Source organism: Psammomys obesus, unplaced genomic scaffold, assembly GCF_907164565.1.
Source record: "Psammomys obesus unplaced genomic scaffold, mPsaObe1.curated_primary_1811, whole genome shotgun sequence".
NCBI classification, from domain to species: Eukaryota; Metazoa; Chordata; class Mammalia; order Rodentia; family Muridae; genus Psammomys; species Psammomys obesus.
The window spans coordinates 12,159,169-12,175,837 of NW_026596143.1; the positions used below are offsets into that span (position 1 = coordinate 12,159,169).

The following is a 16,669-nucleotide window of genomic DNA, read 5'->3' on the forward strand; positions in this document are numbered from 1 at the left end:
ATGCAGACATTTCAACCTCTATGATCATTTCAGATTCTCTGAAGGCCGATGTTGACTCCCCCTGTTAAGAATTTAAAAGCCTTTTGGGAGGCTGAGGTAGGAGACTGGGAGGGAGTTCAAGGCTAGCCTAAGCTACAAAGAGAGACCTGTCTCAAAAAACCAAAGCAGATACATAAAAGAACAAACGAAAGTAAAATTTTAAGTAAGTAAATAAACCTTTGATTGTGAAGTTGGTTATTTGGTGTTGTCTGGGGGGTGCACCTACCATTTGTGGATTGTGCTCTTAATCTCTCCCGGTTGTCTCAGAATGTCTGCTTCCTGCATGCCGAGATGGAAGGTGAGGCCACCACGTCTGGCCTTTCCACATGAAATTTAAATATCACCCGGCTGATTTGACTTACAAATGTTCAGTGAGGAAAAACATTAAGGCAGCACTTACATACAGATTTATATTTTAAGCAGTTGTTATTTATTAATCAGCTAATCCACACAATAAACCTATGAGGTAGTTTAACATGCCTTGAATATGAACAGATTCAAAATCAGAAAAGGTGCGGGGCAGGGGGAATCTAATCCAACAATAATATGTTAGAGAGACAGACCTTTCTTAGGCCTGTTCTTACAAAACAGGAAGAATTCACCGGAAGAGCTGATCAAGTGAATGACAGATAGTTAGTGGGGACTGCAGTTACCACCCGGGGTGTCTCTTCTTGGGGGTTAGGGTTCTGAATTTCCACGGCCCTGGCAAAAATGCCTCCCTCGGCTTTGGCAGACAGGCGGCCCCTCCACCCGGCAGGTTCAACGGGAGTGTCGGCATTGCGCCTGCGTCCCGTTGTTCTTTCCTTTTGGCATGGTTGGCCCTAGTAAACTTACTCCTACAGACAGTACGAAGATCTTTGCAGTTCCAATTTATGGTTCTGTGTCATCTAAGAGGCCAAGGAAGAACAAGCCCCATTGGTCTTTCGGTCCGGCAGCAGTGGATGAGAATTTTATGGCTACTCTATCAGTAGAAGGAATCACCCAGCACTTGCTGCTTAGCGGATTGCTTTATGAGCATATTTATTAGTTCACTGGGCTGTGGAGACTGTATATAAAGAGAGCTCATTAATTTGGGCCTCACCATCATGGCTTTTGTGGCCACTGGCACATGTGCTAGCCTCAAGCTTATTTCTGCAATAAAAGGGAAGAACATTTTGTAAAGCAAATTCCAATTGTATTGCTGGGACTCAGTAATGATTCAGCTTTCTGAGGAATGAGACCTAAGCGTGGAGTTCAGGGTTAGAGCAGGTGGACAATGCCGTGTTGCAGTCCGGAGATTTTATCACAGCATGAAAAGAGCGAAACGAGAAAGAGGAAGTCAACCATCAGTGACTGTTCTGTTAAGCATAGAAATATCGATTTAATACAAGGTCAGTTGGTGTGTGTTTTCCTCACTGTGGCCACAAAACCTCATGTGGTCAGCTGACATGACTGAACACTGGAACAGCCATTGTACTTTAGACAGTAATGTTAACAGTCCTTCTCTCTCATAGATAAGCATTCTCTATGTTCTCCTTAAATGGCATGTTACAGAAATCACCCTAACAAGTTCCTATTGTAGTCTCATTGCTCTCTACCGGGGAGCTTCAGGTGGCCTGGCCAGGGCACAGAGACACAGTCAGGCTTGCATTTGTTTCTTTTCTTCCCAGCAGAATTAACTGGCCACTGGAAAACATTGACCCTAAATCCAACTCCCATCTACTCATAATAAAACTGAAAAGTAACATAAGACTTAGTTAAACATACAGGCACACCAAAGAAACAGTGAGCAGCAGCTTCCTGCATAGCAGTCTTTCTGTTCTACAGTCCCCGGAACACAGCGGCATTTCTGAGTCTTCCTGTAGTATGTAGTCTGGCCAAGTGGTCTTCATGGCATCCTGGGATGACATTCCCCTTCTCTACATGAGCATGAACAAACTTGAGAACAATCAAACCAACAAAATGTTTGGTGGGTGTTTGTGGCAGCTTGCCAAAGAGCAATGGTATTTAGATGAGGCACTCTGAAATAATCTGATTATTGTAGCTGGAGGCTTATCTATAAAGGACTTGGCAAAGCTTCACTGTAATGCAAAGGAAATCTATGTTCACAGGCTTTTTTTTATCTCAGGTCATTAAAAAAAAATAAACACAACACTTCAGGGAAAGAGTTCAGGCACTAAACATAAACAGAAAAAAAAGACTTAAAAAAAAAAACTCAGACTATGCTTATATTACAGCAGGATTGACAAATAAAGCTTTATTCCACACATTCAAAGAAAAGCCATCACTGCAGGATTGTAACTCTGTTGTGTGCTTCTTTCTAAAATATCAAAATAAAATTGTTGTCGCTACACCCGTCTTGTTCCCCTGCAGCATGACTGTACCGGTATGTGACCTCTGTCTTCGCGGCCACAGCCTGGTCCCTACGGTCTGTGACCTCCTCACACAACAAAACAGGCACCTTAAGAACAACACTATGCATTTCCGTGTCGTTTCATTTATTGCTCGCTGGCTGTAACCACCTCATGTCTCTGTGGAAAGCAATGATGTCTGGAAAGGTTGTACTTCACTGGTGGTCACAAGGTGTAAAGGGCTGCTCCAGCCAGCTGAGAGCCCAGGAATGGAAGTTTGGTGTCAACCTTGCAGTGTCTGCAAGACACCACTTCCCATGGTGATGTAATTAACCCCGGAGAAGGATCTTTACAGTTGCACTCAGACTTGATCCCTTCAAAGAGCATCAATTTCTGGTCCATCCTCTACCCAGTGGCATTCTTTTCAAAGTCACCGAATCCCAGCTCAGCAACAAGATGAAAGAGAAACAGGAGAATGAAGTTTCTTCAGGATTTAGTTCACGTTTCCCCCAAATCATCAGTACCCCAAATTAAAGCCCACAGTCTGGGCCAACTTTCTAAGAACTACTTCCAGCTCACTCTGGGGTTTAAAATTCTCCTTCAGATACCTTCAGAAAAGCATTCCACCAGCATTAACTGCTGTGAAGACATTTTTACTTAATCGGATCATCATGCACTCAAACTAATTCTTTTCCTAAGCTATGATCTGGCAGCTTGCAGGGAGAACTTGGCTTAATCTTGGGAAACTTTCCGTCAAGGTGATCCAGAGTGAAGGCCCTTCCTCTCTGTTTCCACTTGCTCTCAGAAGCCTGGTATTTAGAGGCAAGGCTGGTTCATCGGTGTGAAGCAGGAAGGAGTGGTATTCTGGTTGTCATACAAAATCCACAGACCACAATTTGTTCTGTTTCTGCGGTTGCTGTCACCAACTATGTTCCTCATGATGACAAAAGTATATTTATCAATGGATCTAGGAGACTTACATGAAATCATGAAGGGTCTCACAAAATCACTGTAACTCTAATCTAGAATAAACTGGAAATTAAATTTTCCACTCTGTAAGTTTGAATAATGCTCTGACTAGCTGTGATTGCAGTTTAGAACTTGTGCTAAACATGTTATCAGGAAAGGATTCCTTAAAATCCAAGTATAACTTGCCACTAAATTAAAAGAAGAAAAAGAAATCTTATTTACTTTCAAAAATCAATATTGGTCATGTGTTAATCTGTGAATCCTTGTAAGAAATGTTCATTGCTCAAGGAAGGATCCTCTTTTGGTTGGTGAGCAGTTCTCCACCACAGGGAAATACTGGCATCTCTTCTTAGCTTTTGATTGATGCTTTTACTACTTATTCTTCAGGCTGTAAGACAGAAAGAAAGAAAAAAAGAAAGAAAGTAGTACTTTTTCCCACAACCATATATGTTGGCACTTCCCTCTTTACCACGCCCACCCTCCATCTCCAGCCTCAGCAAACTTAAACTAGACTGAATTTAGATGGTGAATCATTTTAGTGTGTGTGTGTGTGTGTGTGTGTAGGTAAGGATGGTCACCTTTGAGTGTCTGCATGGAGGCCAGAGATCAGCTCCAAGTTTCTTCCCTTATTTTTCTTCACTTTATATTTCTGAAACTTTATATATCTTCACTCAACATTAACTTACCATCTGGCTATATTGACTAGGTGGTAGGCCCTAGGATTCACCTGTCTCCACCCTCCCAGTACTGAAGCTACTAGCATTTATGTGGGTACTGGGGATTAGAACATAGGTCCTTGTGTTGGTACACCAAATACTTTACCCTCTCAGCTATCTCCCCAGGCCCTATACTATGGTTCTTTTAGGAGATTAAATAATCTGCATTATATAATGACTGAGTTATCAATGCTATCTCCATACTGTGAAAATCTGTACTTCTACAGTCTTAGTCCAGATACTAGTTCCTTTTCAAACGATCTTAAGATAAAAACAGTAGATGTCAATAGATGATTGGTTTTTCTCATGACATATGTGCCACTATTTCACTGAAGTGTTTCGCATGCACTACTCTGTTGTAGGTCAACAGGTTTGTATGTGGGTGATAGTAATTACCCTTTTCCTTTGGTAGCTTGCATAGGACCTTCCAGCACCGTGAACATTAGTTATTAGGGGTCAGGCTTCTAGTTATGCACCAGCTTGACTTACCATGCTTGGTTTCATAGCTAAGTTGTTGTCTTCAGCAATAGAGCCTTACCAACAAGTTGTGGAACAGCCTTTGCAATAGTCTTTAATGTTTAGGGGGTTCTGTGGGACTCCTTTGGTCAAATACTCAAAAGGATATAATTCATACCTGGCACTGGAATTGTAACTTGGTAAAATGTCTAGTTGGGGCACTGTCTCTGCTACTGGATTAAAGGCCCATTTTGTAAGACGTTACTCATAACCTAACACCGCAAACGTAGCCACGAACTAGAGACTATATAGAATATGGGTTTACAAGAAAATCTAATATTATTATTCTGTTAAAGGAACACAACAATAAAATGACTCTTAATGACGTACTGCTGTATGCACAGATCGGTAGCTTGCTCAGCCAGTGTCAGAGAGCTTCTCCTTACAGTGAGGAAGAAGTAACAAAGAGACCCACCACTAAAAGGGGTACAGAGACTCTGAAGCACTTGGGTCTAAATGGGATATCTTTATCAAACTCCTCCCCTCAAGGCTCAGGGATCAATGTGAAAGAGGAGGCAGAAAGATTATAAGAGCCAGAGGTGATGGATGTCTCCAAGGAAACGGTGTCTTCCAGACACAACAGGACGGCTGCACATATGAACTCGCAGAGTCTGGAGCAGCATTCTCCAGGTTCAGGCCAGATGAGCCTTAGGTCCCAGCACTGAAATGTGGAACAGACATGAGGGGATCCCACTCTTCCTAAGAAGTTACGTGCAATTTTTTTCTCCATCTTCCTGGCCTTTCGCTTTCACAATCTTTCAATGTCCTATCTGTGGCTGAGTCCTCCACAATCATTTATTCTTTGCACTTTGACCAGCTGTGAGCTTCTGTACTAACCAACATCAGCTGCACAGAGAAATGTCCCTGATAAGATATGAGGATGCTACTCCACTATAGATAAAGGTCCATGAATTTAGAGGGTGGTTTGATACAATGTCCACTTAGAAAATAACACTACCCAGTTTTGCCCGTAAGGCCTGTGAGCTCCCCAGCCAGGCATGAGTTCCCTCCTGTGGAGTGGGCCTTAAATCCTAGCAGAAAGCTGTTGGTTACCCCTCTAACTTCTGTGCAATGACTGGCCCTGCGGGCATATCTTGTGATGCTGGTTATTACTGCAGTTAACAGGGTCCACGGATAGGTGACATTGTTCGGGATACCCCCCATAGCAACCTGGAAGGCATCTCCCAGTACTGAGAGCCAGATGTCTTGATAGCAATCTAATAAATAAACATTCAACAAAGTGAAACACTACCACACATATCTGAAACCTCATTTTCCAAGAAAAAAAAATTCTTTTGTAGAATATTCTTAGGATTTAAGGATTACAGGGCTGTTAGAATAATGCACATGAAATGGAGACTCCACACTTCTTTTCTTCTTTTTATCGGCTTTGAAATTTTGCCTTGAAATGACCCTGGAAACCACAACCAGTTTTTCTTTTTTTAATAGTTGTTCTGAAAAGAAAAGCCCTATTTTAACGATCTTGCATTTGGTTTCTGCCACCATCAGTTCATGACCTAAGGAAATTTTACAGTCCTTGTCAACTTCATGAATTAATGTGACATAAAGGCCAAAAGTTCATACCGAGCAAACAAGTATAATTCCATTTCCATAAACTGTGGAGATGAACACTTTTGAAATGAAAATGAGTCTGGATCACACATCCACGGGTACCAGTGAGGAGAATAAGCACATCTACATCTACAGTCCTCCATCCTGATTGCATAATTCTGGAAATGCAGATGAGGGAGGAGGGGATTTTGTTGTAACTCATAGTGAAAATGGTATATTAAGGATTTAATCTTATAACGAGGAAAAATATCACTCCGTTCCCTTTATAGTCAGCATAATTATTCAGATCCTTTCTGAACGCAGAGAACTAATAACAAATTAAAGTGTCTTTGGATTCCATATAGTTTTTATAATTGTTCTCCTGTTGCTGGTATCCTTGCTGAAATGGCTCCTTCATGTTTTACACAGCATCCCATCTGATACGAAGAACATGAAAATTTTTACTGCTATTAATAAATATGGAGCCATCCAATCCAAGCAGAAAATTCTTTTTCATCTGAGAGATAAGCTGCATAATTCATATATTTTCAGAAATTTCTTAAAATAGAAAATTGAAGAAACGGCCGAGGAAAGAGAATTCATTGCGTTGTCTCTATTAATGTGGAGGCTGGTATTCTAGTTTGCTGTCTGTTGCTGTGATAAACACCAGGATGAAGAGCAACTTGGGGAAGAAAGGGTTTATTTAATCATATAGGTAACAATCCATCATCAAGAGAAGCTGCAGCGAGAGCCTGGAGCAGATACTAAAGAAGCATCCATGAAGGAATGGCTGCTGACTGGCTTGCCTCCAGGCTCACGTTAAGCTACCTTTCTCATACAACCTAGGCCATGGGGGGATGCTGCCCACAGGATCTGACCCTCCTCTGTCAATTACCAACAAAAACTAAACCGCTACAGACATGACCACAGGCCAGTGCAACAGAGGCAGTTTTTCAACTGAAGATTTCCTCCTCCCAGGTGTTTCCAGCTAACACCCAAGACTGGTCATCACAGACAGACAGTTTCACTATCTGTCTCAACGGGATCAAATTGGAAGAGAATTTCAGTCGCATCCTGCACATGCCAATCACACAGCCCACTTTAGTGTCAATACACCCAACAACAAACAGGGTAAACATTAGGTTTGGGCTCCCTCTTCATGTTTGCCATCTTTCTGACAACACTATCCATTAATAAATACTATTATTGGGATCTTGGAATACAATTAGAAAGAAATGGAATTATTTATAAAGGCTGCATACATACATCTTCCACAGGAAGCTTCCATGTTAGAGAACCATGAATTACAAATAGCTCCTGTGAACTGTAGCTCCTATGGGAGTAGCAGGGGATGTGATGGCTTTTGGGGACAAGCCGGATGAGGTGCACCTCAGGGTCAGGTAAACACTAGCACCTCAGCTCTTTCTACCCCTTTCCTCTTGGTGCATTTTAACTCCAAAATATTTTTAAAAAGTGGGTTTTGCTCCCACCTGGATACCAGACCAGACATCTCCATGTAGCATGATAAGATCCACTGAAAAAAATGATCTCACCTTTGAGAACCACCAGAACTGTATGCATACTGTCTTCTTGTGCTTAAATAGGCATGCATATTTGAAAGGCATTATCAGAGGGAAATGGAATGACCCATTTTTTTCCCCACACTAAATTTTAACTGTTCCATAAATAAGCTAAAAAACCAAAGCAGAATAATATTGTCTGGCTTCATAAAGCTGAGTTTCTGACAGTGAACACTGACAAAAAATGCCACCACAGGCCATGGATCATACAAAATGACACAGGCAGCGGTGCCAGGCAGAGAGGAGGCCTGTTCTCAGATTTTTCTACTAAACAGTCATGATTTTAACTTATTTGACTGCCCAAGTTGTCCAGGAGTTCTAGGCAAGAGAATCACAAGTTTAAAGTCCTGTACACTGTGAGTTCAAGGCCAGATACAGAGAGCTAGGGATAAAGCTCAGTGCTGCACTTGTCTAACTTGTTTTATGCCTAGGCTTCACTACCTACCCCCAAAAACTGCTCAACCTATACTCCTAAGAGTAGATGGTAGCCAAAGGCTTGACACCTTGGCTCAGCTTTCTCAGACAGTACAGTGAAAAGCCAAGTGAAATTTCTCATATTTCTCATGGAACACCTGCCATTTCTATTCCTCCCTTCTGGTGTTCCCGAATTTAAAGACAGGATTTGGGGCTGTCCCCTTGTATTTTCTTTTCCCTCTCTTTCTACAGCCAATCAGTTACCGACCTGCTGGCTTCCGACCTCACTCCACATCTCGGTTGTCTGTGCATCATTGAGCCTCATCCCACTCCAGAAAGGACACTGTAACACTGACAGCTGCCTTTGACTCGGGCCATCTAATGCCAACCATGCCCTAGGGATAACTTCTTCCCATCATGATTCTGGAGAGGGCTTGCGGTTCCTGCCCCTGTCATGCTCTCCTTTGCCATGTCTATTTGCAGAGGGTGTCCTTTCTGCCTGGGAACTCACCTGGCCTCTTTACTTGTCCAGCTGTTCTATTCTTTAAAGGGACCAGATAATCCTTGCCTGAATCCGACCTGACACAACCTGGATATTTTCAATAGCCACTTGGGAGTAGAGAAGAAAGCGTTAAGAAAATGGCCAAGCTTCAGGAGGTGACAGACAATTTCTAAATGCTAATGAAAGTGAAAGGTCAGATGGCAAGGGGTCAGGCTAGACATCCTGATTCTGAGAAGGGGGGTTGTCTGGAGAGCGAGGGGTTCAGGAAATGGTGGGGAGGAGAAAAAGAGAATGTGAGGAAAATGGAGACAGGGGGATGATTCTATGCTATTATGCTGCTACCGCTGAATAACGCTCAAATCTTAAATGTAATTGTCTAAATGACATATTTGCAGGGCCCAGTTTTAGTGGCATTCTGTGTAGTCTGCTTGGTAGAGGGAATAGAGGGAAGCACTCAGATGTATGAGGGAGAAAGAAAGATGCAGGAAAACTCTGACCACTGGCCATGTGAGTTACACACACAGTCAGGGCTTGGGTGGCTGCCAGAGCAGGACCCTGCCCACTGAAAATGCCCAGAGGCTGATGGGGTTCAGTTGGCATCAGATAAGCACAAGATGAATGTATTCAAATCTCTCCTGGGAAAACAAATCCCATACATTTATAGCCCATGGGACAGAGAAGTAATTTAAGAAAATTCAGTTATCATGAACAGTCCAAAATATAGGTTATTTACAAGGAATTCGGATATGCTGCTCTCTAATACACACAGACTTGTGCAATTGACATAAAAGTATTTGTAATTAACTTACCAAAGCACCTTAAAAAAAAGCCTCCTTTGCTTATATAAAAATTTCATTGTTTACATGCAAATGAATGCTCCTGGTACATTTTGGAATAGTTCATTCCCTTATGAAGGCAAACATTCGCTTTATAATCTTGTTTACACCATTCATTTGCCTTGCAAAATATTTTTTCACAAAAATCTCAAAATAATGAAATGTTAGAGCCAGAGGGACTCCAGGGATTGTCTTAGGAAACCCAACACCAGTGCTTTACAAATTCGAAAGGCTGACAGAGCCCCTAGCACACAGGCACAGTCATATTTGCTATTCCTGAGACCCACACCCTCACAGGAGCGCCTCCTTGAGGGTGACTTTCCTTTTGGGGTTATCCTCACAGACAAGTGTAAACCGAGCAAGAAGCTCCTAAAACACTGAGATTTGAAGCACCGTCGAGCCCCACCAGCTGGACAGGCAGAGCGGAAATAGACTGGATCCCCTTTCCACACATGTACAGAGCAAAAGCAGATCAAGTTCCTGCTCGCTTCTAAGCCTCGACATATTTTTTTTTTCTCCAACCTCATTGACTCTCCGCTTCCTTCAACATTGCTCTGGACTTGGATCTCTCTCCTAGCTGCTTTCCTTGATTACCTCACTGATTTCATGTTGTAACTATTTGTTGACTCTCTGAGCCCTATGTGAAGTCCGGAGCTGTCTCCTTCTACTTCCATATTGTCTATGTTATTACACAGCCTGACAGAGCCAGTTTATAACTTTCCCTCAGTAAACACATCAGGGAAATTAGAAAAGGAGTCAGACGCCACATCTAGAAGCAACAACTCCTGGTGTGCGTGCTGCTCACGCACTCCCCGTTCTGAGCAAGTCCACCTCCAGCCCATGGCTTCAGGGAGACTTGGAGCACCGTATCCCCATTCCTCGCCCATTTACTCCCATTCTTACATATTCAAGATGTGTGATTGACAGTTAGCCTCACACCAGGGGCCAGGGAGGTGATTCTGTGGCTAAGAGTGAGTTCTGCTATTCCAGAGGACCTGAGTTCGGTTCCCAGAACCCATGTCATGTGGTTCACAGCCACCTGCAACTCCAGCTCTGGGGACCTGATACCTTCTTCTGACCTCCATGTCTGTCTGTCTGTCTGTCTCTATGTCTCTGTCTCTGTCTCTCTCTCTCTCTCTCACACACACACACCCAACAGCCAACTTCAACTTCACAGCAGTAGTTAGCAGTGAATGCTCATGGTCTTCATTGCTATATCTTTTTTTTTTTAATCCTCATTAATCTCAAAAACAAAGACACCAATAGCATCATCGTTCTCACTGGAACCTCATGAAGAGGAAATGAGATTAATGCATGTGCCCAGAAATGACTGAAAAAATGTCAAGATGTTTGTTCCTCTACCCTTATCCTTAGTGCCCAGAAAAGTTACTGGTATAGGTGAGGCAGGCTACAAAGAATGTATACAGAGTACATTATGTGCTTGTGTGGAGGTAACATAGCAAAGCCATTGCTTTGTTTACTTAATGTGTGACAATTTAAAATGACGCTTACAGAAGAAGCCCTTTCTGCAGACTCTTGGAGTGGATTCTTCAGCATTTAGAGGAACCTCTCCTATTGGCAATGGGGCACGATAGTTTTGTGGCAGTGAAGTGATGGCTCTGCTGAGTCCCGAGGCAGTTCCAGAACAGAAATTAGTCATGCTCGAAAAGATCAGCTGCATCATTAGAGGGCAGAGGCCAAAGCAAGCCTACCCAGCCTCAGGGAGCGTAGAGAACTGGAGCCTGACTGCTATCACAGCCATGACTTTAGCCAAGCCCACCTACACAAGAAAGCCACTGTCCCATCGGCTGACCCCAGGGCTCAGCCAAGCTTCCTGAGTGAGTGCTGCAAAGTGTGTCACCATCTCACAAGGATGGGACACAGAAGCTCCAGGAATGCTACCTCCCCAAGACCTTGTCTTCAGCGCCTTCTCACTGGCTGGTTTCCCATTGTATCCAAGTAAAAACTAACCAAGAGTCTAGCTTTTTCCTGGATCCTGAGATCCCTTGCAGTTAATTGTTGAATTAGAAGCAACAGTGGGAACTCATAGATGCATCACTAATTAGAAGTACAGGTGGACAGAGGAGCCCCGGGGCTTACAGCTGGTGTCTGAGCTCTATGTAGGTCTGCTGAACACTGTAAAGTGTACACCAACCCTGGAGAGTGTCAGACTTGACTGGCACAAGCTAGGATCAATCTTGGAATTAATTTTTTTTTTAATTCTGAGCCCACTGTCATACAGTGCAAGCACTGAGAAGGTTTGAGGTGCTAGATCAGGAATTTCTCTGCAGGGTGTCATGCCAGAAACACTTCAATAGTTGTCAGAGAGAAGGCTTCACTTTCAAACGTCTGAACTCAAACCTCAGCAATGCTACCTCTGTGGCCTTGCCTCAGTTTCCTGGCCCATAAAATGGGTTAACTGTAGTGATGCATAGACCTCGCCAGGATGCTGTGAAGCCTGAGCTACTAAATGAAAGTACTGTGTAGCTGGTACGTGAGGAATAGCAATTGCTCACTTGCAACCACTGTTTTTTTTTTTTTTTGATTCATCTTCTATGTGGGCCTTAGTTTTAGGCTGAGTTTGATATGTGACTGGTAGGCTCAGAGGCAGGGGCTTGAAGCAGAAGTCACTTCTTGAGACCAAAGGCAGTTGTGGTTCCTATGGGTCATGATGAAATGATGGTAGATGGGAAGGATGCTAAATATTTGATGGACACATGATAGCATTCATGCTAAAGAAGGCTGCACCCCCCACTATAGGATCTGCAGTCATATGTGACTATTGAAGTATAAAATAATTTAAGTTAAATACCATCAATGTTAGTCCCTCCCTCACATTAGCTGTGTTTCAAGCATCCACAGGCATAGGAGGCCCTGGCACCACCACACTGAATGAGTAGACACAGAGCCTTCACATCATCACAGACTTTCCTAAGGACACAACTGGACTAGTGCCACCAAATATCTCTTCAATTAAATATGCTTTGCAACAGAAACTGCAGTGTTGTCTTTCTTAGTTTTTATAGCTGTGTAAAACTTTTTTTTTCCCACACATAGAAAATAAAATGAAGAAACAGTGGGTAGGTTTTGTAGAGATGAACCACAGCTCTGTTCAGCTGACCTCCACCTCTCCCAAGCACTTTAGTGTTCAGAAGATGAAGAGACGTTGATGCACCTTCTGAAATACTGTGCCCCCTGTCCCATTTACAGTCAAACCTCCTGCTGCCCATGGCTTCTGAAAACCTGGGGCCTGGGAACACCAAATGATCCTCGCTGTGCTCAGAACATCAATGGTCTACCACAGACCAAGAAAGGCAATGGCCAACACTGATCTAGTACAGAATGGATTAAAGGTGCAGAGTCCAAGCCGCAGAAGCCCAGGACAGAGCTGGTAGGAGTGAGTTTGGGTAGCATGGGTGGGAAGGTCTGATGGATGGACCCTTGTAAAGGCGTTAGAAGAAATTGTGGGTGAGTTATATCTGAGGGAGGAATGATACCTGTGCCTGTCTGCTGGGCAAAGACACAGTGCCAAGCTGGGGTGCAGAGGAAGGTGGCAGCGAGGAGAAAGGGAAGATGAGAACTTACACTCCTGTAATAAACCCTGGGGTAGACTCTGGTACCCGGCTGCCTGGCTAGTGCTAGCAATAGCAGTAGCACCACAATGTTAGAACACAATTTTGGCAATGATTAGATCGAGCCCCTCAAGCCCGATAGGAGTTCACTTACTGTGGTGCAGAGAGAGGAATACTGACCACAAAATGGCTGCTCTGCAGTGTCATCACATTGTCCTGTACCTCAGCCTCATTATCTGCTGAGTGACTAAGGAGATGAACCATTCTACAGCTGTCCTTTTTCTCCACATACTGACATCCTGTGGCTTGCCCCGGGGCAGCACCATAGAGACAAACCCAATCCTGTCCGCTATTTGCTTCCACGTTCACCAAGTTTCAGTGAGTCTCATTAAAAATGACCACATACACCAAAATGGTAAATCCACAGAGAGAATTCTGCACCAACTTTTTCCCCTCCAGCATCAAGGTTTACACACCAACCAGCACTGCCCACAACACAGTAACCTTCAGCTATCATGCACATGCTTATATCCACCATGCAGCATGCTTGATAAAAAAGAGAGAAACTCTCTTTCTTATGAATGTATGGAGAGTCTGGAGGAAGACAGTGAGATCGCAAAGGGTGGCTGAGAGTCTCTGCTCTGCTATGGCATTCTTCAGTTCTTTCGATCTGGACCAAAATAAAAGAAAGCACATCCTATGAAGGACAATGTCTATAGAGCCTCTGGTAGGTGAACTTAACCTTTCAAACAACGATCTTTTCTACCGTCTCAGTAGGACATCTGGGACACAGAATGTCACAAGACACCGTCTACATCAGGATCAGGAACAAACAGCAAATTTTACCCCCCAGAGTTGCAGTTCCATGATCTTTAAAATGGGTATAGAACATGTGAATAGGACAGTGGTGATGAATAAACAAAATAACGGGAGCCCTTTTTTCTTGTTCGTTTGAACCACAGACCTCCAAAGTTAAAGATCAGTACCTTAACAACTGAGCCACCTGAGGCCTCCAATGAGAGCCCCGTGTGAGTGGTTAGTTCACAGTGAATCCAGCTACTGGTGTAGAAATCCTTATAGCTGTAGCTTCATGTTATCAGATGGCCTTACAGTGTACCCTATAAGGTGTTCCACATTTCAATTAAGATCAGATAATGGGATCCACACACTTGCTAGCTACGTAAAGAGCCATCAGTTATGCCCCCTTACATGGTCATTCTGTCACAACAGACTTTCAAGCATCTAAGGAGTCCCATTTCAGGTGGAGAAAGCAAGCTTTTCATCCACACAGCTTTGCCAGAGCCTCCTGGGGAGACATCCTGGAATTGGAAAGGGCAGCAGAGCCAGTGATGGAGTGGGAAAGAAGGAAAAGCAAGGAGGCTCCAGGGGAAGGAGCTCAGATGTCCCCTATGTCAAGACTCGGTCCTGACAAATGGGAAGACTTTTTCAAGCCAACTCTGGAACGTGCCATGTGATTTCCATGTTCGTAGTAAGAAATGAGAGCTACACACTGTTAAACAGAAGCGATGGACTAAGTCTGGATCTCCCAACACATGCTGTTGGGAACCTTGTTCTCAGGTTTCTGTTAATTTGGATCCTCTAGGAGGTGGCTAGCTGATGGAAGAGGATCACCAGAGTGTGGGCCTTTGAAGGTTAGTGCCTGCCATGAGTTCCAGGTGCTTGCTGCTGCTTGGTCTGCCATGCTACGAACAGCAGTGCCATCCCATGCACCGTTACCATGGAGAGAACAGTGCCGCCCTGTTTTCCCTGCTACGGTGGGCTGAATATCCCGAAACCCTGAGGCAGAAGAAATCTTTCCTTCTCGTAGCTGTTTCTCTCATGGATTAGTCAGAAGGATGTCAACATAACTAATACAGGAATTAAGTCTTGATTAATTTGAAAATGTTTGGCTTGTATGTATAGGTTATAAAAAAAGAAAACACTTCAAAATTTAGATTCTACTGCTACAAACCAAGGGTCTTCCAGAAGCTGAAGAAAGGCCCGGAACAGGACTGTCATGAGAATGTCAACAGGACATTGCCTGCTGTCCCATGATGGCTTCCCAGCCTCCTGAGCACTTCAAAAGTACATTTCTCTGACTAATGCCCTGGGGTCTGCCACAGTCATTAAGGTCAAGAGCAAAGCGTGCTGAAAGAGAGCCTAGCCCGGCAGACGAGATTAAGGAACACTGTACTGGGACTCAGTGGTCCTCTGAGATATGGCCATCTCCTCAGTACGCCCAGCAGTCACCGTGTGTGTTCATCGTCAAACTCCATCTCCACAGCCTGCTCTAGCCAAAGAACCATGTGCTAATTAACCCCAGGGCACTCCACATGGCATGGCAGCCTCCTCTCCACACCTCCCAGCAGACAGCCGGGCAAGTTCCCTGCAGGAAAACTTAGAGCAAAGTAAAATTGCTGGGCAAGGGAAAACGAAAAGTCAAGGCAAGGAGAAGCCACATGGAGCTCACCCTCACCACAGACCCATCCCTGGGAATGAAAGAAAAAGGAAAAGAAAATTGCAGTGTGGACACTCATCCACAACACCAGCTCACCTTTTTAAACAGCCTGAGAGCCGGTCAGGTTCACAAGGAAAAATAAACCTCTTGGGGTACACCTCTTGCATAAATTTGGCTTCTATAGAAACATTCTCTGGGGTTTAGCTCTAAATGTGAGCAACTGAATTCTAGGGTGTTTGGATCAATTGATTCTCATATTCTGTAACTATTTGCTTTTAGATAATAGACCAAAAGGAATTGATTAGGGAAAAATTCAGTTCTGAAAAACAAGACATCCTGATTAAAATTCATGCTGACTGCTCTCATCTAGCACTGGCGAGTCCTGGTGGGAAAGAAAGTCCTTTTTTTTTTTTGTCTGTTGACTTTGTTAACGCTGAAGACAAAAGGCTGAAGAAATGAATTGTGTTCCTGTGGTCCTCAGAGGAAACCCTCAATTCCTGAGACAGCATAATTATCTGCTGCTAGCCCATGACCTTTCTTTGCTGGTGACTGGCTGAGTGGGAAGGAGAAGGGCTCAGAGAGGCTGTGTGAGGCCTGCAGACACCAGGCAATGCTCTGCGCCTAACCAGTTGCTACAGGAATGTAGGTTATCTGCAGCACACAGGAGCGCCCAGGAACATAGCTCCCTGCCATTTCCACAGATCCTGAGTAGACACATCCTGCCTGCAGTGGCTGGTCGAAGAGAGGACACTGTTTTTAAGCATTTAGAGCCCACAACAGGCTGCTGGGCGGTAGGGGTTGGTGGTGTTAGGCAGCTGTGATGGTGATGAGGAGTGAGTGACGTTTCTTGAGGTACATCCTTTGCACTATTTTGATGAACTCTCATTTCTAGATGGCGAAGCAGCTTCTGTTAATAAACAGCGAGCGCCAATTAGACATCTGTGTGTGACATCTAAATGGGACACTTGGCTGGCTCATGCGTGTCCCTGTTCCCCCATCTGTGTGTGCCATGCAGCCTGGGTGATCTCATAAAACACGGGGGGGGGTGTTCTACACCCCTCCACTTGTTGTTAACGCTTCTTCACTCTTTTTTTGGCTTCTCTTAATCTCACAGAGCCTGGCTCCCTGACCTAAAATTCAGAGACCATAAATCGGCAGGCAGCTCCCTGCTGGTGCCAGGAAAGCT

General features: G+C 44.0%; 1 protein-coding gene across 1 annotated transcript in view; it reads right to left on the bottom strand.

Annotated features, from left to right (window-relative positions):
• Positions 1 to 453: 453 nt before the first annotated feature.
• Positions 454 to 16,669, bottom strand: part of Zmat4 (zinc finger matrin-type 4) — a 372,312-nt gene continuing 356,096 nt past the window's right edge. Inside the window, exon 7 of the mRNA XM_055593395.1 lies at positions 454 to 3,726. Within this exon, the coding sequence (XP_055449370.1) occupies positions 3,711 to 3,726 (16 nt within the window). The 3' untranslated portion in view covers positions 454 to 3,710. The remainder of the gene's footprint in view (positions 3,727 to 16,669) is intronic.